Source organism: Lutra lutra, chromosome 2, assembly GCF_902655055.1.
Source record: "Lutra lutra chromosome 2, mLutLut1.2, whole genome shotgun sequence".
NCBI lineage: Eukaryota > Metazoa > Chordata > Mammalia > Carnivora > Mustelidae > Lutra > Lutra lutra.
The window spans coordinates 186,657,425-186,682,644 of record NC_062279.1 but is presented as its reverse complement, the minus strand read 5'-3'; the positions used below and the strand labels follow the sequence as shown (position 1 = coordinate 186,682,644).

General features: G+C 40.3%; 1 protein-coding gene across 9 annotated transcripts in view; it reads right to left on the bottom strand.

The window, feature by feature from the left end:
• Positions 1-21,806: 21,806 nt before the first annotated feature.
• EXOC1 (exocyst complex component 1) overlaps positions 21,807-25,220 on the bottom strand; it is a 62,075-nt gene continuing 58,661 nt past the window's right edge. For all 9 annotated transcript variants that reach the window (XM_047719351.1, XM_047719348.1, XM_047719356.1 and 6 more), the window contains 2 exons: positions 24,086-24,280; positions 21,807-22,444 (listed from right to left, as the gene is read on the bottom strand). In XM_047719351.1, the coding sequence (XP_047575307.1) occupies positions 22,292-22,444; positions 24,086-24,280 (348 nt within the window). In that variant the 3' untranslated portion in view covers positions 21,807-22,291. The remainder of the gene's footprint in view (positions 22,445-24,085; positions 24,281-25,220) is intronic.

Sequence of the window (25,220 nt, the reverse complement as noted above, 5' to 3'; positions counted from 1 at the left end):
ATTATATATTATATTTTTACAAGTTATTGGTATTATATATTAGAGAAAAGAAAATATTATTAAGAAAATCGAAAGAGAAAACACATTTACACTACTGTACTGTATTTATTGAAAAATAACCTGCAAGTAAGTGGACCTGCACAGCTCAAACACATATTGCCCAAGCGTCAACTGTAAATGTCTCCAGGGGGAAGACAAGGGAAACTTCTCCTGGTCTGTACCTCCTGGGACGCCTCCCTGGTTTCGGGCTGTGCCCCACTCTGAAAGGTAAATACAGACATCCGGGAGGTAAAGCCCTCGGTTGTCTCACTACATGCTGCCATAGCCCTATTCTAGCTTCTATGGCTTGTTCTTTTTTTTTTTTTTTAAAGATTTATTTATTTATTTATTTGACAGAGAAATCGCAAGTAGGCAGAGAGGCAGGCAGAGAGAGAGAGAGAGAGGAGGAAGCAGGCTCCCCGCTGAGCAGAGAGCCCAATGCAGGGCTCGATCCCAGGATCCTGAGATCATAACCTGAGCCAAAAGCAGAGGCTTAACCCACTGAGCCACCCAGGCGCCCCTGTCTTGTTCTTTAACAAGGTGAAACTTGCTCAGAAAGTCTCAACTGTGCAGAAACATGAAAATACTTCCTTGTTGAGTTGGGCTGCCTTTGTATCTTTTTCCTTGGCTGGGACTGGCTCTCTTATCTTCTCTCAGGATTCATCATAGTTTCCAGAGATTGAGCCTATCGGTCAACATGTATTTGGCTGCAAGTATCAGAACACCTGACGAATAATTGGTTAACTGATCAAAGCATTTCATGGTCTCACTTAACAACATCCCTGATGGTAGCAGGTCCTAGTCGGGTGTGCAGTTCAGGGCTGCCATCAAGGACCTGATCACTTCTCATCCATCCACGTTCTCTCTTCTCAGTGGATGGCTTCTGTCCTCAGACCTTTTGCCCCATTGTTTTGGGGATGATTGTCACAACTCTAAGAAACAGGTGTGCATGTAACGGTATCCGGTGGAAGAAGTGAAGGCAGATGGAGCGCCTGGGGCTCCGTGGGTTGGGCGTCTGCCTTTGGCTCAGGTCATGATGCCAGGGTCCTAAGATTGAGCCCCATATTGGGCTCTCTGCTCAGCAGGGAGTCTGTTCTCACTCTTGCTCTCCCTCTGTTCTCTCTGTCTCTCAAATAAATAAAAATCTTAAAAAAAAAAAACTGAGCACAGAGGACAGAGATTGCATGACAAGAAAAAAAAAAAAGGACTATACTCAGAGACTTCTTCCTCATCAGGGAGAAAAATGTTGCCCAGTATCCCCTAGTACAGTTCCCTTTATTGGTCAGAACTAGGTTCCATGTCCCCCGCCCCCCACCCAAGAGCATTCCCTGGCAAAGAAGGCCTGAATCACTTTTGCTTCATTACCAGACCAAATTAGGGTTTTATTAGCAGTGTAACAGAATGCTAAAAGGGATCATGAATTGTTGGAGAGCTTGTCTCTTCATCTCAAATCAAGAGAGATTTCATCCTGCCTGTGAGAGCTTTCCTCACCACAAGAGACATGTGATCCTGGCTTCGGTAGCTGCTTCTAGATGCTTCTCCTGGAGCGTGTTCTTCTAGTCCTTCCAAACAATTTTTGTCAGCCTTCTATAACCTGGGTGTAAGGCTCCTTCTGTTAAAGTGAACTAGATGGATTTCTGTGGTCTGCTACAGAACCCTAATAAGAAAGGGTCCTGTCTAGGAAGGTGTACAGGAAGGGAAGCTGGAGACCGTGCCTGTTCCAGGGCAGAGAAAGAATAAGAAACCTTTGGGCATAGGGATGCCTTGACTCTTGGCAGGTGAGCTGCAGGAGAGAGAACCCTAGGGAAGAAGAGAGGGGGTTTTCCAAAGCATGCGCAGCAGCAAAGAAAGAGGTTTAGACCCCTGGCAGGGCCCGAGAGCAGACAGTGGTTCACAGGAACACTGGTCAAGTATGAACTTCCCTGTCCCCTCCCCTCCTCTCCTTTCTTGAGCAACTTGGGTAGAGGAGGAATTGAAATGAAGACGGGAAAGAGCAAAGCAAGTGACCACTTCCCTTTGTCTTCTCTCCCTGCAGCAGTCCCGAGCTAGGAAAGGAAGAAAACACTGACCATTCAGCCATGCTTAAAGTTTTGTTTATGACAGGGATCTGGATATTTTCGTTACTGACCATGGACTTATTCTAGTTCAGAGACACCAAAAAACTCATGGGTTATACTGGCGTTATTTCTAGGGGCAAGAGGAAATAACATTCATGTTTTGAGCCGTTCTGAGCAAACCATATGTACTATCTAAACTTCAAACATATACTTGGGCTGCTTCTTCTTCTTCTTCTTCTTCTTCTTCTTCTTCTTCTTCTTCTTCTTTTTCTTTTTCAGGGTTGGGGAAAGCCATCTGAAGAGGAAGAATCAGATACAGAGAACTTGCCTTACCTCACTCTTCCTAACTCATTGAAACTGGATGATAATAGACAGTTTCAGGGGTGCCTGTGTGGCTCAGTCGGGTAAGCGTCCAACTCTTGGTTTCAGCTCAAGTCGTGATCTCCCGGTTGTGGGATCGAGCCCCACATGCGGCTCTTTGCTCAGTGCGGAGTCGGCTTCAGATTCTCTCTCCTTCTCCCTCGCACCCATGCTTTCTGTCTCTCCGAATTAAAAAAAAAAAAAAATCTTAAAAAGAAACTCAGAAGTTTCAAAAATACCCCCGACAGAGACTTAAATTTAGCCTCTGAAAGATGGTGCAGATGTATAAAAATGTTTAAGAGGACTTGGAGAAATCAGGGGATGCCAAATATGTAGTGGGATTATTATGAGAAGCTGGTGATATTTCAAGGAATACCCTCAATTTTCCAGTTGATGAAATGCAAAGTCAAAATCAGCCCTGCTCCTACTCTAGTGCTCAGCACATAGGGTTTTACTAGAAACACCAAATCCTGGGCTGGATGTGCTGTGGGTCTGATCCAATACAGCAATTACTTTTGCGGTGCAGAGCTCCCATAGCAGCCAGTGCTTCTTTTCATAGCATTTAATATTCTGCATTGTAATTGATTTTTAAATTTATTTAGCAGGATTGTGAATTTAACTCACACCACCTCTCCAAAATAGGGAGAAGTTGTGGTCCCTTTGTTAACTAATCCAGCCTCCTTCCTCCATCCCCCCCCTGCTGGTGAGGAGTAGAAACAGCGAACATTTCCATCCTTTCTGGTTTAAATGTAATCTGGTCCTATAATTTAAACAGTCCCTTGGAAAATAAAAAACCTTGGAAAATAAAAGCTCAGTCTGTCAGATTTTCCACCCTTTCTGCTACAAGATGTTAACTGCGTGGGGGCGTGTGGGGAGGTGTGGAGTTGCCTGACCTTGTGGCTGAGGGGAAGACTGGTCCTTGGGAACCTCTTCACCTCTTGTCCTCTTTGTTGCTCTTGGCATTGCTATATTGGGTTGAAGTCTATGGCTGATGTATGTGCATGAATATCTCTCTGTCTGTCTCTGTTTCTCTTCCTGATGGCCCTTTCTGACCCACTCTGCCTTCCCTGGCCTCCTCCCACCAATACATCCCCCTCTGACTGGCTGTGACTTCCATTTTATCGCCATCCCATGTTGCATGGGATGCATCCCATGTCACTCACCTACCTCACAGGCACTGTGGATCCCCAGCCAGAGTCTCAGATATTCTCAGTCACAAGGGCCTCACGATAACTTTACATTTAAATCTCATGACTTTTCTCTGGCCATGCTGGGTTAGACATGAGGTAGCCTGCGATGAGGCCTCTTCTCAGAGTCTCAGATGGGGGAAGGAGGGAGAAGAACCTCCTCTTGCCCTTGGTATCTTTCCCAGTCCCATACTATATACTCAGGACAGGTGTCTGACTGATGTGTTCCTGTCTTGTTCTTTGTCCCACAATCCTGGGGCTGAAGAAGCATGGCTTCCATCTCCTTTACTCCTTCTACCACAGAGTAGTTAGAGCTCAACTGAGAGTCTTCTCTACCCAAGGAAAGAACAGTCTGAGCCAAGTCATCCAGGCCTGGTTTCTAATGGGGGAGGGGGGGAAATGAAGCTTAATAAAAGAATTAAGGAAATCACCTCTAGATACAATAACCTATTTTTTGAGGCTGTTGTTTGGCTGCACAATCTTATTTGAAGGTCAGAAGCTGAATATTAATTTGATCTTTCTGTTTGCATGCATTACATGTAAATTGTTTAGAACAGTTCCTGGCATCCGGTAAGCAATCAGTGTTCTCATTCTGTAATAAATCTCTTAATCTCCTTCTGAGGCTGGTTGGTGTCTTACATAAACTAGGAAAAATACGTGGTAGGGAAAACAAAAGAGAAAAATCATGCTGATAAGTTCTACAATATTAACCTTATTAACCAACATCTACATTTTACCACATTTCAAAATTCTCAACTAGGATATGCTTGTGGAGGGATTCAAACAATATAGGAGATTACAAAAACAAAGCCCTCAAGAAACTTCTAATATTGCCCCTGACCTGGCCCTTGTTTTATTCTTTTTCCTAAAAATAATAACTGCAAGCAGTCTGGTTGAATCTTTTCTACTTGTCCATCTCCCCTATGATGCTACAAGCTTTTTGAGCTTGCCCCTGTAGCACCAGAGGTCCCCAATAAATGCTTGATGAGTGAATAAGTAATTGAATGATGCATTATGAAATAATATAGATTACATAAAATGTCTTTTTAAAAATATTTTATTTATTTATTTGACAGAGATCACCAGTAGGTAGAGAGGCAGGCAGAGAGAGAGGAGGAAGCAGGCTCCCCGCGGAGCAGAGAGCTGGACGTGGGGCTCGATCCCAGGACCCTGGGATCATGACCTGAGCTGAAGGCAGAGGCTTTAACCCACTGAGCCACCCAGGCACCCCACAAAAAATGTCTTAAGAAAAAATTTACTGTTATATATAAATATGTTAAGATGCTTAGTCACCTTTTGAGCTTTCTTGATAGGACTGCTTCTGATTAAAATAGAACAGGGATTAAATTATGAGATTAATTTAATTACAGTGTTCTTCTAAATGCTTCCTATTATGCTTCAGAGACCTGATACCGAATAATGAAGATTAGACGATGACAAGGCATTTCATCAAGGCTTTTGTGCTTTTATATGAATATCTGATACCATAGCAATAATGTCCAAAGCTTTCGTGTTTATTTTATTTTTGATGTGTTCTCAATTATAACCAATACAGCCTCTGTTATCTAATGTACTATGGTAAAATGGAATGTGCTGGTGATTGATCAATCGGATGCATCAGTGTTTTAAAAGGCAGGAATATGATTCTTTTTTAAATTAAAAAAATAAATAATTTTGGCAGTCTGATTACAATAGGGAAAAGACATACCAATCTAGTGAATTAGTGTGCACGAATAAGAAATAAGATGCAGTTCATGTCTCATTCCCAGGATTGGTAATGGGGTTCTTTTCCGGGTCATTTTAGAGGATTCCAAACCAATTTCTTGGAAGGTCAGTTGAGGATAGAAGCGCCTCTTCCCTGCCATGTCCCAAGTGGGCAGATAGCAGACATCTGTCCTTGCATGGTCACAGAAGCACATGTGAGATAGACAGGCCTGTTCCATCATTTCTTAGCAGCATGGCCTTGGGAAAACTGACCTCACTAAATGAGCTTGTTATAAGAATTCAACAAACACATTCTAACCATAGTGCTTAGCACATAATGCTCAAAGTTAACTACAAACTACTCGCCGTTCTAGAAGTGTTCTAGAAAGGGCTTTCTTTCTAACCAAGATATGTTTGGGTTGCCACTAGAAGGAATAAGCCTCCATTTCCTGCATCTGCATCTATAGTCATCTGAACCAGTACCTGTCTCCTCCTATCCCTATCTCAGAGTAGGGAAGCTATGTGGTAGCCGTAGTGGGAGCCTTGGATTACTGTTGTAGTGCTGTGAACTTGAAGCTGAAAGTCATTGGTGGCTTCTGACTTCTGGCCCCCCAGCCCTTCCATGGAGTTTTAAAGCACATAATTTCATGAATTAAATTCCTTTCTTCTTAAAATACCTAGAATGTTTTTTATTTCCTACACTGAACTCTGACGGGTACACAGACTCAAGATCATTTTAATAAAGTTCCAGCTTTGTCCCTGTCCAGGACATTATCCTTACTTTCTTCATAATCAAGCTTCTGCAAAGAGTTGTCCTTCTATATTGTAAACCTGTCCTTTATCTCCTGTTTGCACTCAATTCTACAACAATCAGGCTTCCTCTCTGCTACTAAAGTACTAAAATGCCTTGACCAAGGTCAGCTATGATGCACCAAATGCCAAATTCAGTAGATTTTTTTCAGCCCTTGTCTTATTAACCATCGTTGGACACTGCCTTATTGGACACGGTTGATTATACGTTTCTTTCTGGAACCTGTTCCTCTCTTGATCCTTGTGACACAACATCTCATGGCCTTCTCTCACTTTTTTGATCAATCTCTGTTGTGAGTTCCTTTTCTTTCCTAATCCCATTAAATGTTGGTGCTTCCTAGGGTTCAAGCCTCAGAGCTCTTCCCTTCTTAGTACACTGGTCTTCTGTGAGTCCAGCTACTCTCCCTGTGGCAATGACTCCTAAATCTCCACCCCTCCTCTGCTTGTTCTGGGCACTATAGGCAACCCCCTCTCCCTCTGCCTCCAGACGCACTCAATTCTGAAAACACCTTGTCTGGGGCTTTCATTCTCCCATGACTTTATCCAATGATTCTCCCTCATCATTGTTGTATCTCTCTTCTACTGAATTTTCCTGAAATTTAAAAACATTTGCTTGTTAGACAATGGTTTCTTAGATATAACACCAAAAACACAAGTGACAAAAGAAAAAGATGGATGAATTGAACTTTCTCAAAAGAAAATATTTTGTGCTATGAACAATGTCACCAATGAAGTGAAAAGACAACCTGCAGAATGGGAGAAAATTTTTGTACATCATAGATCTGATGTGGGTCTTACATTCAAGATGTGTAAAGAAACCTTATGACTCAATAATAAAAAGATAAACTAAAAAGAGGCAAAAGACTTGGATAGATATTTTTCTGAAGAAGATATATAAATGGCCAGGAAGCACCTCAGAAGATGCTCAACATCATATTCCATCAGGAATGGATAAATATCCATACGGACAAACCATAATGAAATAAAACCTCACATTCATCAGGGTGGCTATAATCCAAAAGGCAGATAATAACAAGTGTTGGCAGGGACATGGAAAAATTGGAATGCTCATACATTGCTGGTGGGAATATAAAACAGTTCAGTTGCTTTGGAAAACAGTTTGACAGTTCCTCAAAGAGTTAAACCTAGAGTATGATCCAATAATTGTACTACTGGGTATTTACCCCCAAAATACAAAACCACTAATTCCAAAGGATACATGCACTGCTATGTTTATGGCAATGTTGTTTATAATAGCCAAACCAGGGAAGCAGCCTAAGTGTCCACTGATAGAAGAATGGATAAAGAAGATATGATATATAAATACAATGGAATATTACTCAGCCATAAAAAAGAATAAAATCTTGCCATTTGCAACGACGTGGATGGAGCTAGAGAGTATAATGCTAAGTGCAATAAGTCAGGCAGAGAGACACATACCATATGATTTCACTCATATGTGGAATTTAAGAAAACCAGTAACAAAAAAAATAAGCAGAGGAATAAAGAGAAAGAGAGAACAAACCAAGAAACAGACTCTTAACTATAGGGAACAAATTGCTGGTTACCAGAAGGGAGGTGGGTGGGGGATGGGTATAACGTGATGAGGATGAGGGGGCGCACTTGTCACGAGGAGCACTGGGTGATGTATGGAAGCGTTGAATCACCATGTTGTACACCTGAAACTAATATAACACTATATGCTAACTATACTGGAATTTAAAATTAAATGTAAATTTTTAAAAAGTTACCATTATGACCCAACAATTCTATTCCTAGGTAATATACCCGAGAGAAATAAAAACACTTGGCCCTACAAAAACCTGTGCGCAGATGTTCAGAAGCAGAATTACCCACAGTAACCAAAATGGGAAAGCAGTTAAATGTCTATCAACGGATGAATGGGTGAAAAAGTGTCTATAGAATAGAATATGATTTGTCCATAAAGAGAAGTGAAACTTGAAAAGATTTCATTAAGAGAAAGAAGCTAATCATAAAAGACTGTGTGTTGTATGATTCTACTTATATGAAGTGTCCAGAATAGGTAAATCTAATATATGTGCTGCCGAAGCGAGCACCAGAATAGGTAAATCTAATAGATAGAAAAGTAAATTAATGCCTGCCAGGGACTGGGAGGAATGAAGAATGGCTGCTAATGGGCATGGATGGCATTTATTTTGGGGTGATAAAAATGTTCTGAAATTAGATAGTGGTGATGGTTGCACAACTCTGTGAATATATTAACTCCATTGCATTGTAAATTTAAACCGACAAACTATATGATATGTGAATTATGGTTCAGTAAAACTATTTTTAAAAAAACCCAACCCACTTGCTTGTCTTTTAAGGCTTGGAACAAACATCATCCCCTCTTTTTAAAGATTTATTTCCTTATTTGAGAGAGGTGAAAGAGAGAGAGCGACGGTGCGGAGGGGAGGGGAGAGGATGAGGAAGAGGGAGAGACAGTCCTAAGCAGACTCTGTGCTGAGCACAGGGCCAGGCGTGGGGCTCGATCTCACGACCGATATCGGTATCAGGACCTCAGCTGAATCCAGGAGTCGGATGCTTAACTGACTGCGCCACCCAGGCACCCCAAACACCCCCCGCCCTCATTCAGTCAGTTCCCTCAGTAATGTTGAACACCTAGGATGTGCCAAGCTCCTTGTTCTAGGCTTGGAGACAGAGAGGGGAATGAGCCAAGCAATGACCCTGCTCTCAGTGGGGAATGTAGGGGGGAGGTAGAAAATAAACAAGTAAACAAATAAGTGAATAGTTTAACTTCAGGTTAGGAGAGGTGACTGAGAAAACGAGATGGGTAAAGTGACAGAGAATAATGGGAGGAGGAAAGTGGTCAGGAATGGCCTCTCTCCTCAGAGAGAGAGCATAGGAGCCGAGAGCTGAATGTCAAGGAAGCAGGCTTACGAAGATCTGGGGTCAGAGTAGTTTCAGCAAAGAAGAGTTTAGTTTAATCAGTTAGTGGAACAGAAAAGAGTGACTGGAGTACAGGAAGTGAGAGAGGGGGAGGAGATGAGCTCAGAGAGGTAGGTGAGAATCCAGATTCCACCGGGCCTTAGAGACCATTCAGGGAGTTTGAATTTTTCTAGGAGCAGCAGGAGCAACTGAAAAGTATGGCAAATGGAATTTTCCAAAGGTAGCCGCACCAGGATAAATCCCATTCACACATGCTCCTTACAAAGTGACTGAAACTCTCCCATTGCCAGGTGGGGGTTATGTCCCCTCAGTTTGGGCCTAGGCATGGCGCTTATCCCTTCTCTGACCAAGAGAGTATGGCTGAAGTGAAACCATGTGACTTGCAGGTAGGTCATAAAAAATACAGTTTTACTCTGTTTCTCTCGACATTTCCCCTTGGAACCGAGCGGCCGTGATGTGATGAAACCAAAATCATCTTCTCAGAGAGATCACCTGCAGGGGGTTGTGTGGAGAGACCCTGAAGCTCCCAGCCAGCAGCCCGCATCAACCCCCAGTCAGGTGAGAGGGGGAGTCCTCAAGTGAATCCAGCCTCAACCTCTGAGTGCAGCGGTGAAGCTTCCAGACATCACGGAGCAGAGACAAGTCATTTCTGCTGTGTCTCTTCTGGATTCCTGACACACAGAATTCATGAGCATTTTTTACATAGACAGTAACTGGGACAAAAGATACAAATGAGGAAGTCTGTGTGATTCGTTCATGTTTTAAAATGTCACTTAGGGTGCGCCTGGGTGACTCAGTGGGTTAAGCCTCTGCCTTCGGCTCAGGTCATGATCTCAGGGTCCTGGGATCGAGCCCCGCATCGGGCTCTCTGCTCAGCGGGGAGCCTGCTTCCCTCTCTCTCTCTCTCTGCCTGCCTCTCTGCCTACTTGTGAGCTCTGTCAAATAAATAAATAAAATCTTTTTTAAAAAAATGTCACTTAGGTTTCTGTGAGAAGAATAAATTTCACAGAGTAGAAGCAAAAAGTCTTACGAAGACTCTCTAATGTGTCTCAGCTAGAATCAGTTACTCCAACTCCACCGTTTCTAGTGTGTCACCTATAAATGTACTTTATTCATTGGCTTACATCTCTCTCAAGGAGCTTAGAGTTTAGTAGTTTTTCTCTCTAGGGAAGCAAAAGTAATTTTTGTTTGAAAATCCTGAAAGATTGCCCAATGAAGAGAAATATTAAAATAGTTGTCTTCTTAGTCTTATTTGGCCATATATAAAAGGAACATAGACTTTATGAATTAGGAAAAATGTTAAATTAATAAAAATCAATTTCTCAGTCTTAGATTAAAAAAAAAAGAATTTTTTATGTATTTATTTATGAGAGAGACCAACACAGAGCATGAACAGCGGGGAGGAGGCAGAAGGAGAGGGAGAAGCAGACTCCCTGCTGAACAGGGAGCTCGATGCAGGGCTTGATCCCAGGACTCTGGATCATGGCCTGAGCTGAAGGCAGATGCTTAACCGACTGAATTACCCAGGTGCTCCTCTTCTGGATTGTTTGAGTGAAGATATTTTACTCACTGTGTCTTTCTATGGATATTAGAGACAAGAATGTTTATCTCACAGGTTACTAAAAGCTGATGAAACAGCATTAACAAATTATTAAAGACTTTTAATTGTGGATAATGGTTTCCCAGTCAAAGACCTCAGTGAGACTCCCTGTAACCTGAGAAGACTTGTGTGTGTGTGGAGGGAGGTAGGTAGGGTGATGGGAAAAGGAATGGATCCCTTTCATGTGTTGTCATTTTCTTGGACCAATTATGTTGCTCCATTTCATCCATTCACTCTGGAGAGTTGAGTTTGATTTCTCAACCATTGCCAAGAAATACATGATTTATTTCTTTTTAAAATTGAGTGCTTATTAGCATTGTGCTAAACGTTTTACAAACATTATTTGATTTAATCCTTACAATGAACCTATGAGAGAAGTACAACTATTTCCATTTTACAAATAAAGGATACCGAGGCACAAAGAGGCTATTTCACTTGAACAAGTTCATAAAGCCAGACAGAGCAAGGATTTGAGCCCAGTTCTCTCTGGCTTCAGGGTCTGAGGTCTTACTTAGCTCAATGTTATACTGTCACTGGTCTTCATGGATGTTGTCCAATGACATGTCCCATTTCTTCTACAAAATCTTCCTTGCCTTGACTTTATCAGAGCACAGAATAGCTAGCTCCTCTGAGTTATTACAACACTTACTGTCTGTATCATTCACTTGGCATCTATCATTTATTGTCTTATACAGTGCGTGTGATTTTGTGTAAATATGTGTTTTGCCTGCTTTGGTTGGGGATCTTTGATTGCAAACTACAGAACCTAACTGAAGTGCTCCCTATCACTCCTTGCCCTCGATATGGGAAGAATATTGGGTGATTCACAGAATCAAAGGAAAACAGGACCACTGGACCTTGGGAGGAATGGCAACAGGAACAACTCCGGGGATCTTTAGCGGAAACATCTATGTATAGTCTCTTCGTATGATCTTTGGAATGATTTAACTTCAAGGGCCTTCATTCCACTCAAGTGTCACTCAGCTCAAGATTCAGATCCCTGGAAGAGGCAGAGAGTCTGGTTGGTCCAACCAGCATGGCCGTCTGCCTAATCCTTCTAGAGTGCAGGGACAGTGATGGATACTGACCAGGATCCAGAATGACTCCACTGTGATATAGAATGAGCAATAGTTGTATTTGCTTCTAGAGTATTTTGATAAATTGTGTACCCCTTGATGAAGAATAATATGATTTTTCAGGCAGACGGATCCTGAGGAAAGCAGAGAAATCACCATTCTTAGGATGATGCCCTAAGGGGAAGCAGATTACTACAGGCTCCATCAGTAACCAAGTACTTAATCTATTATACTCTTATTAACTGGCCCCCCATTTTCTTCTATTTACAGAACTGTTCACTGTGATGAATTTTATGATTTGATCAGTATTACAGCAGACTACACTTCCTGAATAAACAAACATGGAAATGAGTTATTATGACCACAAGTTAGAAGTAATACATTCATAGCTATACTTAATTCAAAACAAACTTGGTTTATAAAATTACAAGTTATAATAAGTAAATTTTAATACACATTACTTAAAGGTTTTTTTTTTTCAAATTAAATTATAAGGCCTACAAACTTTCTTAAGAAACTATATAATATTTTGAATTAAATGTTGCACTATTCCACTACTTAGAAATCCTTTTAGAAAGTTCTCTTTCTCTAAGTGCTATAATATTGACCAGTCAGTCCTGAGCTCAAAGTAGTTGCGGAGAATCAATACTGGCTTAATTACAACTTGGCAAAGCCTGGGAGATTTCTTGGACCAGAAAAACCATCCAAAGATAAAAAGCTTTAAAAAAATTGTGGCAAAAGCAAGATATGTTATAATCTAATGAAAGAATGTAAGATTTCTTCAAAAGAACCCTCAAATCTTTCTGCACATATTATTAAACTCATCTACAAAACACAAAAGGATCATGATAGTGCTTCTCAAGACCATCCAATGTTAAATCACTTGCCTAAAATTACCCAGTAAATTAGTGTCAGTTTGGGCAAGAATTTTTTCACTGTATGTTTAATCCATTATGCAATGAATGCTGAATAGAAAGCTCTAATGGTTAATAGTAACATAAACATTGAGAAAACTAAACCCAATCCCCCCAAATTGCACATAATTGCACCTCTTCTTTCTACTGTTTTATGCATGTTATTTTTACATATTTGCTATTCATGCACTCATATCATTCTGTGATCTTCATTTTTCTTTGATTCCTCAGTATAATCCTTCTACCTTTCTTCTCATGTTGGACACCAGAAATCAACCTAATACCTCTCACTTCAGAACACTCACATGAGCATTTGCATATTAATCCAGAAAGATTTGAGGTTCCTCCTCCTTTCACAAACAAGGGTATTTCTTCTGTTCTCTGTTTAGCCCTAAACCACCAAATGGGCACATGACTATAAAACTAACATGCCAGTTCATCTAGCGCAAGAACAATAACTTGATACTTCTCTTAAGGAGTCAAATCAAGGTTAGAGAACCATTTGTGAAATGAAATTGTAGTCTTTCTAATCTGCAATAGAGCGTCCGCTACCACATCTCACCTTCTAGTTTTAATTGCAAATGAATGGAGCCAGACTAGGATTGAGTATGTTTTTCTTTGCATACAATGCTTCTAGAAAACAAACAAATCACTACTGCATTACAGATCTTATACTCAGAGAGGTATGTGGAGATTCTAAGGTATCCACTGTGAATGACAAGATGTTAAATTAGGATTACTGTGCCTGGGAAAGTTCTGAGGTAGTATTTAAAGTTTTTTTTTTTTTAAGATTTTATTTATTTATTTGACAGACAGAGATCACAAGCAGGCAGAGAGGCAGGCAGAGAGAGAGGAGGAAGCAGGCTCCTTGCTGAGAGCAGAGAGCCCGATGCGGGGCTTGATCCCAGGACCCTGAGATCATGACCTGAGCCGAAGGCAGTGGCTTAACCCACTGAGCCACCCAGGCGCCCCTAAAGTATTTTTTTTTAAAGACATTATTTATTTGACAGAGAGATATCACAAGCAGGCAGAGAGGATGGCAGAGAGAGAGGAGGAAGCAGGCTCCCTGCCGAGCAGAGAGCTTGATGTGGGACTCGATCCCAGGACTCTGGGATCATGACCCAAACCGAAGGCAGAGGCTTAACCCACCGAGCCACCCAGGTGCCCCATGCCCCAAGACTCTTACTTTTTGTGCTTGGTCATCTGAGCCGTGCCTTTTCATGACAGCAGCTCTGATGATCTCATATCATGACACACTAAGACGGAAGAAGAGGTGGAGGCAAAACATCTTGTATATCTTATAAACTGCTCACCAAGGTAGAAATCTTTTTTAGGACTTCTTAGCAGATTTTCTCTTATTTCTCAGTGATCAGAACTGGGTCTCATAGATGCATAACCTCTAAATGGGGAAACACGGGCAAAGGAGACCAGGATTGTCACGGGCACCTTGGACCAGAGTAATCCTGGCTGCCCATTATAATCAACCAGGAGATTTGTAAAAAAAACCTGGGCCCTGCCTTCAGAAGTTCTTACTTATTTGTCTGGGGTGGGGTGCAGGATATCAGTTTTGTTTTTTTTTTAAGATTTTATTTATTTATTTGACAGAGAAAGATCACAAGTAAGCAGAGAGGCAGGCAGAGAGAGGGGGAAGCAGGCTCCCTGCTGAGCAGAGAGCCCGATGCGGGACTCGATCCCAGGACCCTGAGATCATGACCTGAGCCGAAGGCAGCGGCTTAACCCACTGAGCCACCCAGGCGCCCCTAGGATATCAGTTTTAAACATGTCCCCAGTATTGTTAATATAAAGCAGATTGAGATCCAATGACTTATGCCAATCTTGATTTTTTGCCTTTGGCCATGTTCCTATCCTGTGAAAAGTAGAGCTCTATTAGCAAGGACATGGAGGAAGACCCACAGCCTGCAGTGGTTATCTGAGGAATTACAGCAGTAGGTTTAGAAAACCCGCCTCCTAAAGAGAGCATATCTGAATTCTATAGAAGGCATCATTCATTTAGGTTTTTAAGAAGTAAACCGCAGGCCCCAGATGGTATCACCTGGGCCAGGTCAGCAAACCAAGACTTTATATCTAACCGAACTGCAGGTTTAACAACCTCCCTGCTCCCTGCCCTGCACTCTCCACTCCCCCAGCCCCCGCACCAGGAGTATCACCTTTAACCAGCCAGGAATTTTCTGGTCAGCATTAATATGGAATTTGTCACATGGACCCTCCTCATCCCCAAAGGGAGAGAGGTAAGCCACCTACTAAAATTCTTGTCCCCAAATGAAGGTGACCTCACATGAATTAATCCTTTTTACCCCCATTTGTGACCTCCTTGACCTCCTTTTTAAAACGTTTCCCTTTCTGTAGCCTATGCAGCTCGCCTTCTACCTCCTTCCTAGATACGATACTGCCTGATTCATGAATCATTTAATAAAGCCAGTTAGAGGGGTGCAGTTAGAGGTTAAAGCCTCTGCCTTTGGCTCAGGTCATGATCCCAGAGTCCTGGGATTGAGCCCCACATCGGGCTCTCTGCTCAGCAGGGAGCCTGCTTCCTCCTCTCCCTCTCTGCCTACTTGTGATCTCTGTCAAATAAAATAAAATCTTAAAAAAAAAAATAAAGCCAGTTAGATCTCCAAATTTACTTGGTTAAATTTTGTTAACAGGTCCTCCATGAATTCATCAAGCGTGTGTGACTTTATACTACTATATTTGCAAGACCCTATGTGTAGAAAGTAAATGGTGAGCAGAGCACAATTTTTCTTTATCTCGTGGGTCAGTTTCCTTATAATCATTCCTTCACTCCGTACCTAGAATAAGTATTAGTCTTCAACATCTAGTCAGGGAGCACTTAAAGGTGAGGCAGCCAATTAGGCATTGAGCTCAATCTGTGAACAAAGCAGGCAGCGCCTCTGCCCTATCGGAACTTGGATTTGAGAGGTTGGTCGTGCTGTCTGTATTGAAGAGAATAGTAAAGAAATAAGTGACCATTTCCTCCCTCCGTGAATTAACAATTCAGGCTTTACCTACTCACTTTTCACTTTTTGAAAATCAATGTTTTGTAAGTACTTACATGTGGTAGATGGATACTTGTAAACGATATAGCATTTTTTAAAAAAAGATTTTATCTATTTGACAGAGAGAGATCACAAGTAGGCAGAGAGGGAGAGAGAGAGAGAGAGAGAGGAGGAAGCAGTCTCCCTGCCGAGCAGAGAGTCCGATGTGGGACTCGATCCCAGGACCCTGGGATCATGACCTGAGCCGAAGGCAGAGGCTTAACCCACTGAGCCACCCAGGCAGCCCCAATATAGTGTTTTTTAAAAAATGTATTTATTTCTGTATTTATTTATTTGACCCTGGGGAGGGGGGGCAGAGGAGAGCAAGCACAAGCAGGGAGGATGGAAGTCAGGGGAGAAGCAGGCTCCCCACTCAGCAAGGAGACTGATCGTGACCTGACCTGAAGACAGCCACTTAACCAACTGAGCCACCCAGGCGCCCCAACAAATCGGTCTTGATGCGAGTCAGAAAACTTGTGGTCTAAGTAGGGAAGACAAGACACCAAGAAGTAAAAAGACAAATATATTTCAAATTACAGTGCCGTGAAGGGAAGAGTAGGCTCTTCTCGGAGAATTATAGAGCAATGTAATTTTCCTTCAATTTCTTAATTTCTTCTCCACTACCTTTCTTCTAGCCAACTAGGCAAATATTTAACTTCTAGAAAGACTCACCATCTTGCATAGACAAGTGAAATTAATTGAGATGCTGATCTCAGAGAAGCTGCTTTCTTAAGATTGTTGGACAAGCAATTTGCGCAGAGATAGATGGTTGTTTTGTCTTGCTTGCTGTATTCCCCCCTGCCTCTTAGTATGTGCTTTCCCCATCTTTTTCATATTTCCCTCCCATCTTTCCATCTACCTCACTGCCTTTTGACTGCTCCCCCATCCTCTTGAAAATACGGATTAGTCCAAAATGCACTCTATACTGTACTCACTTGGGAATTTAGGTGAGTGAACATTATGGCACAGCACCACCACATTTAGCAAACTGAGAACTCTTAAAACCATGGCATTCATGGTCAGCTGTCTCCCCAGGAAGAAAAGCACAAGTAATCCTGATCTGTTCAGACATATCCATGGTATAACTCTACACAGTAAAGCTTAGTAGTTCAAACTGTGGCCTTTAGAGCGTCTGCACTGATGTTACTTAGAATCTTGTCGGAGATGCAGAAGCTTGTTATGACGAGCACTGAGTGTTAGATGTAAGCGATGAATTACTGGATTCTACTCCTGAAACCAGGATTACACTATATGTTAATGAATTAGAATTTAAATAAAAATTTGAAGAAAAAAAAATGAAATGCAGACTCTTGGTCCACACAAATCCTGTTGAATCAGAATCTGCATTTCAGCAAGATCCCCATTTATTTCATATGTGCATTGAAGTTTGAAAAGCACAGATGCAGAGGATCCCAGAGCAGATGAACTATGAGGATTCATAATTGTACTTCTTTGACACCAGTCTATCACATATTCAACCCAGTGTAGCTATTTTTACTTTCTCAGTACTTTTTAACCCTACAGTTATTCTTTAAATGATCATTTTCAGCATTTTGTTTAGAAGTTCACTGTTCCCTTCTAGTAAATGGTAGTATAGATCTTTAGGGTCCAGAAAACTGTAGCTGGTGGGAGTCATCCATTGTTTTTGCCTGCTAGTGGGGATAGTAATGTCTGGTCTTTCGATGTGATATGTACTTATATCTGTATTATTCCTGTTTTCCTAGAAAAAAAGAAAGGCCAGCACTTGGAGAGGGAGTTCAGCATCATGTGGAATTATCAGCTCTGTTAATACTTGTCTTGGACCTCGATCAAGTCACTGGATTTCTTTTGGCCCCAGATTGTTACCTATAAATGTTCAGTTTTTATTGTATATCAATAAAGATGCACACAGACAGATCTGATTTAAAGTTTTTATTTTTATTTATTTATTTTTTTAAAGATTTTATTTATTTGACAGAGAGAGATCACAAGCAGGCAGAAAGGCAGGCAGAGAGAGAGGAGGAAGCAGGCTCCCCGCTGAGCAGAGAGCCCGACGCGGGGCTCGATCCCAGGACCCTGAGATCATGACCTGAGCCGAAGGCAGCGGCTTAACCCACTGAGCCACCCAGGCGCCCCTGATTTAAAGTTTTTAAGTTAAATGTTGAACTGATAGAAAATAAGATTTATAATGTAAATGTAAGGGATGAATAATCATGATACAATAAAATCCATGTGCCCACTGCCTAGTTTAAGAATATTATAATATGCCTTTAAAATCCTATGTGTACCTGGGAGGACCTGGGTGGCTCACTTGGTTAAGTGTCTGCCTTTGGCTCAGGTCATGATCCCAGGGTTCTGGGACTGAGCCCCACATCGGGCTCCCTCCTCAGCGGGGAGCCTGCTTCTCCTTCTGCCCTGCTGCTCTCCCTGCTCATGCTCCCTCCCTCTCAAATAGATAAAATCTTCAACAACAAAAAAATAAATCCCACGTGTACCTGTCAGATACCAATACTTTCCTTCCTGTCCCTTAATCACCTCTCCAAACTTTGACATCATTCCCTTGCTTTTCTTTAGTTTTACATTTGTGACTCTAAACAGCATAGTGTTTAATTCTGAAGGTTTTTGAATTTTATAATAATAGAATCATATTGTATGCATTCTTCTGAGACTTTTTTTCATCTGCCATTATTTTCCTGGTACTTATCTACACTGTTGTGTGTAGATAAAATTCACTCATTTTCCTTACCATTTTCCTTCTAAAAATTTTTTTTCCATTTTTTTTTTTGCTTAAATTCAATTAACATATAATGTATTACTGCTTTCAGAGGTAGAGGTCAGTGATTCATCAGTCTTATGTAATACCCAGTACTCATTACATCATGTACGCTCCTTAATGTCCATCACCCAGTGACCCCATCCCCCCACCTCCTTCCCACCCAGCAACCCTCAGTTTGTTTCCTATGATTAAGAGTCTCTTATGGTTTGTCTCCCTTTCTGGTTTCATCTTTTATTTTTTTCTCTTTTCAAATTTTTTAAAAAGATTTATTTGAGAGAGAGTGAGCACATGAGTTGGGGGAGAGGCAGAGGGAGAGAATCTCAAGCAGACTGCCCAATGAGTGCAGAGCCCAATGTGGGGCTCAATCTCACGACCCTGAGATCATGACTTGAGTTGAAATCAAGAGCTGGACCTTTACTTGACTGAGCCAGCCAGGAACCCCACGAAATTCTTTTAACATTTGTTTTAAGGCAAGTTTACTGGCAACAAATTCCCTGTTTTTGCTCATCTGAGAAAGCATCTCTCCTTCACTTTTGAAGGATAATTTCACAGGGTATAGAATTCTAGGTGGGTGGGTTTTTTCTCTCAGTACTTTAAATATTTCATTCCACTCTCTTCTTGCTTGCCTGGTTTCTGAGAAGTTGAATGTAATTCTTATATCCGTGTACCTCTAGAAGTGAAGTCTTTTTTTCACTCTGGCTTCTTTCAGGATTTTTTTTTTTTAATCTTTCATTGTCTGAGGCTTGAAAATTATATGTGTAGGTATAGTTTTTTGGGCATTCATTCTGCTTGTTTTTTTGGAACAGCTTCCTGGATTTGTGGTTTGGTGTTGGACACAAACTCAGGGAATTTCTCAAGCATTATTTTTTTCAAATATTTCTTCTGTTCATTTCTCTTCTCCTTTTGGTATTCCCATTACATACATACTATACTTTTTGTAGTCGTCCCTGTCCTTCTTCTTCTTCTTCTTCTTCTTTTTTTTTTTTTCTCCCTTCTAGTCTTTGTTCTTTTTGCTTTCTGGTTTTGGAGGTTTCTTTTGAGATATTCTCACACTCAGAGATTCCCTCCTCGGCAGTGTTCAATCTACTAATAAGTTCATCAAGGGCATTCTTAATTTCTGTTCCAGTGCTTTGATCACTGTGATTTCCTTGGGTTTTCCTTAAGGAATTTGTCCCTGCTTACATTGCCCATCTGTTCTTACATGCGCTCTACTTTATCTATTAGAACAGTTACCATACTATTTTCAACTGAGGCTGCTAAGTCCAAAAACCCTGTCCTATCTGAGTCTTGTTCTGATGCTTGTCTCTTTAAATTGTTTTGTTTTGTTTTGTTTTTTGCCTTTGTCTTGTAATTTTTTCCTTGATAGCCAGATAGCTAGGTAAAAGGAACTGCTGTATGTAGGCCATTAGTAAAGTGAAGGTGGGGTGTTGGAGGAAACTATATAGTCCTATGAATAGGTCTGTCTTTTAGTGAGCTTGTACCTCCAGGCACAAATTTACCTGTGCTTTTCAGCCCTTCCCCCTTTATGTGGGAAAAGATGACATAGAATGGACTGAAGTTGGGTATTTCTCTTCCTCCATGTGTAAGGCTAGAGCCAGCTGGAACTGGGGACTTCCCTTCTCCCAGGTCATTTGAGCTCTGGTTAAATAGTTTCTCCTGAGAACACAATTTGTCAGGGGCAGAATACTCTGCCATATTTCAAAATGGATCCTTTTTTTGTCCTTCTGCCAGAAGCACAAGAGGATTTTTCTCTGATGTTCACTGGTAGAACTACAGGAGGTAAAAATCACAAATATTTGAGGGACTCCCAACGACCGGGAGTTATTTCTCAGACTTAACCCACACTCAGCCTCAAGGAATTTGTCAATTACAGTTCAGTTTTCCCTACCTGGACATTGGTTCCTGTGGATGTTTCAGCTTGTGGGTTTCTGGTTCGGTAAGTTGTGATTCTGTCTTCTCCTGCTGGATCTCTCCAATTGTGGAGTGGTTTGCCCTGTGACTTCACTTCTCTTACAGATCTGAGAAGAGTTGATTTTTCAGTTTGTTCAGCTTTTCACTTATTAGAATGGAGAGGTGACTTCCAAGTTTCTTTTGCATAGGACTGGAAACTGGAAATCTGTACCGAATCTTTGCATTTGAGAATAACTGTTATTTCTACTCTGTTATGTGTTCTTATCTGGATGCATGAAATAATTCTCCACTTATTTAGGCCTTCTTTAATATCTTTCAATAGTTTTTATAATTTCCTTCCTAAAGATCTTTTACATTTTGTATTATTAGCTCAGGCTGCCATAATAAAATACCATAGATTGAGTGGGCTAACAGAAATGTTATTTTCTCAGTTTTGGAGGCTCTAAGTCCAAGATCAGGCTGCCAACATGGTTGGATTCTAGAGCTCTTTCTGGCCTGGAAATGGCGGCCTTTTTGCTGTGTCCTCACATGGCAAACAAAGAGCTCCAGTGTCTTCTTAGATGGGTACCAGTTCTGCTGGATCACGGCTCTATCCTTATGGCCTCATTTAACCTTAATCACCCCCTTAAAGGTCTTATCTCTAATACAGTCACACTGTTGGGGGGGTGTTGGTGGTTAGGGGTTCAACAAATGAACTTTGAGAAGGCATAATTCAATATATAGTATAATGTTTTGTTAGATTTAGTCCTAAGTACTAAATATTTTTGATGCTGTTATATATGGTTCTATTTTTCTTATTATACTTTTAAGTGTTTTGTGGTAAATGAACATGTAATTAATTTTTGTATATTGATTTTGTAAGACTTTGGTTTTATAAAAATAGCATATAACAGACCTAAGAATATAAAATTTTAACTTTCCTGAAAAAAATTTTTTTGAAAATTTCTTTATTTCAGATTCATTGCCACACGAGTCACATAATTCTCAAAATCTAAATTTATAACTGATCATCACAAGATTCCTTATCCATATACACATTAGTTAGAAGGGAAAAAAGTTCTGTACAATATTTTAGTAGTTACATGATTTGTAGGCAATAGTGAATTAGTGAAAACTGAAGAACTCCTAATGCCTTACACACAGGATAACCATTGTCAAATACAAGAAACTAGACAATAAAAGAAGACTTTTTGCTCAGTCATAGAAAAATGCTAAAGGCATTTTATGATGAGAGAAATGTTCTAAGTTAGTACACAACTTATTGGGCAGATAAAACTGCTACATAAATTGGTACTTTTGCTCTTGAATATTTGTAGTATGGTATTACCCATTTATCTGACATTTAATAATGCATAAAGTTCCAATCTGGGTTCTCAAAACAGTTACTTGATAATTTGAATAAAGTCTGGTGTACTCAGAGTGCTTTTTTCATTTATCTTTTTCTTCTTTCAGAAGGTTTTAAAATTTTTAAATATTTAAATGATGCATTTATTGGAGTTGTACCTTTTCTACCACAATGGATTAAATAAATTTGTCAAAAGTATGGTTTTGTCACTTTCTGGGCCACTTAATTTGGTGTTCATCCTTTCACACGTCTCTGTTATTACATAGGGCCAAGTGACTACTGCAGCAGGTAGCTCTCATGTTATTAGTTACACAGATAAGGAAAGCTGTATATAAGCATTCCTCCTACTCAATCTGTTGACTTAAAGCAACGGGGCTCCCTAGCATCTAAATCTTTGCTTTTTTTTCCGTGTGTGTGTGTGTGTGTGTGTGTGTGTGTGTATGTATGTATACACACATATACATGTGTAGGTATGTATACACACGTATACATATGTATATATACACACACACAAAATAGTAGACACTCCTTTCATTTATCTCTTCTTATTTAGTGCGACTGTGCAATGCTGGAACAATAATCTAGAATGTCCTGAATAGTGAATTCCATTGTAACACCAGATCCAGGATAACAGCGAGCTATCAAACCTTCAAAGTGCTTGTATTGGCGTATAAATTCATCTTGCATAGAGTGCCACACCACCTATTATAAAAATGAAAATAAAAGTCATTAAATTATGAATGGAAATATATAATCAAGTGTGTAGAAATAATATCAAGATATATTCTAAGATTTTAGCAGAGGGTAATGGTTAAGGACACGCATCTTTGCTCCTTTGACTTACAAGACATGTGACGTGGAGTATGTTACATTACTGCTCTGAGCCTCAAGTTCCTCATCTGTAAACCCGGATAGTCACAATAATACCTTCCTCATAAGTTTCTTGTGAGGACTAAATGAGTGCATGTATGTAAGGTGCTTACCAGTGTTTGACATGGTAAGCACTCATTACATTTTAGCTATTATTATATCTACTACAATATCCAATAGAGATGTGTGTATGCACAATTATACGTGGAACTAAGACTAGTAATTAAGTGAAATGCAACAATTAATGCTTACATTTCATTCCAGATGGAAGTTTAAACATTTATCCAAAATGGATGATACAAAACATTGCTTGATGCCATGAAGGATACCAAGATGAGATAGACGGATTATATATATGATTCAGCAGTGGAAACTATTATGTAGATAACTATCAAGGCAGAACCTGATATATACATCGACACATTAGCTAATACGAACAGGTGACATTTATTGAGGCTTACTCTGTATCAGCACAGTACAAAGTGCTTTATACATGTATTATCTTATTTAAGTCTCATGACACCCTGGTAAGGGTGGGTGCTATGACCATCATTACTATCCAGCAGATGAGGGAATATGTTTTTCCAGGAATTTTCCTTGTAAACCTTTAATCTCATAAATCCTGCATCCTGTCACCTTAAGTCTACTTACCGAACAGTAGTGCACTTTTTGCTTTACATCCTTTAGCTCATGGTATTTCTTCTACCTGCCACTCCTCTCACTTTATCCACATCTATCTGACTTTCAGAGGCCAACAGAAATGCAACAGCCCTCAAAAAGGCTTTGATGATATTGAAGTCAGAATTATTCTCACTTATCTCTGGGCCTTCCAATGTGGTTTATAGAGAAAAATGGCCCCATCTGGGGTTTAAATTTGGCTCCACCATCTATCAGCTTTGAGATCTTGGTCATGTTACTCCACCTTTCTAAGCTTGGATTTTCTCATCTATAAATGGCAATAGTAGTAGTGTCCGCTATATGAGAGAGGTATTATTTCCACTTTTCAGATAAGAAAATTGTGGCTCAGAGATGTTAAGTGACTTGCCCAAAGTCATGCAGCTTAATCTGGAGCCACATTATGAACCTGTTTCTAACTCTGGCTCCCATGCTCAGAATCACTCCACTGTATTATATACTCTACTCCACTTAGTTAATCCCCTCAAATCTCAAGAAACAAACAGAAAGCCTAAAAAAAACCCCTGCCCCAACCCCAAACAAAAGAAAAACAACTCATGCCTCAAAACTATAAAGTAGAAATATAAAGTAAACAGGAATAGCCATATAAACACATTATAAATATTATTCCTTTCTTCCTCATAACTCATTGATCTGGTCTGTACTTTATAGCACTTCATGGAAATTTCCTTCTGCACTAGAATTAGAAAATCTGTAGCCTTTCCAGAGGACTTGTTTGGAGAAAAGCAATATATTTTAAGATGTGCAATCTAGAATGGTTAACAGAAGGAAGCATACCTGAAGTAAGTTTTCCTCTTCACATAAATGTTTATCAACCTTCTTGTAGAGGTTATCTAGACCTTTTTTCACTTCCTTTCCAGGATACTCTTTAATGACTTTACGAAGTTCTTGTTTGTTAAATGCAAGTTGATAGCTTACTTCCTCCTCTCTTATACCTTGTGCTACTCGAGCTTCAACGCCTTCAAAGAAATGCTTCAAGGAAATGAAAAAAGATGTGGAATACATATGCAACGGAATATTATGCAGCCATCAAAGAACAAAATCTTGCCATTTGCAACAATGTGGATGAAGCCAGAGTATATGCTAAGCAAAATAAGTCAGAGAGACAAACACCATATGACTTCACTCATGTGGAATTTAAGAAAAAAACAAATGAACAGAGGGGGCAAAAAGAGAAGCAAACCATAAGAGATTCTTTTTTCCCCCTATGATTTTATTTATTTAGTTGACAGAGAGCAAGCAAGTGAGTGAGTGAGAGAGCATGTACACACAAGCAGGGGCATTGGCAGCAGAGGGACAGTGAGAAACAGGCTCCCCGCCAAGCAGGGAACTCGATGTACGGCTTGATCCCAGGGTGCCGGCATAGTGACGTGAGCCGAAGACAGATTTTTTTTTTCCCCAAAGGCACATGCTTAACCCACTGAGCCATCCAGATGTCCACCATAAGAGACTCTTAACTATGAGAATACACTGAGGGTTGCTGGATGGGAGGTGGGTGAGGGGATGGGATAAGGGGTGATGGGTATTAAGGGAGGGCACTTGCTGTGATGAACACAGGGTGTTGTATGTAAGTAATGCATCATTATACCTGAAACTAATACTATACTGTATGTTAACTGGAATTTAAATAAAAACGTGAAACTACAAAAAAAAGGGCAAAATAAATAAAAACAAAAATGTGAAATGAAAGAAATAATGGCTAAGCACTGCTTTTATTGTCACTTAAATTAAAAAGTCCTACTTAGAAAACAGTTTATTTTATTAACTGTATAAAACTCAGAAAATACATAAAACTATGAAGGATAAAATAATTATTTCACTACTCAGAGATAACCAGTGTTAACATTTTAGATTTCCTTCTTTTTTTTTTAAGATTCTATATTTTTATTTTAATATTTTATTATTTAAAAGA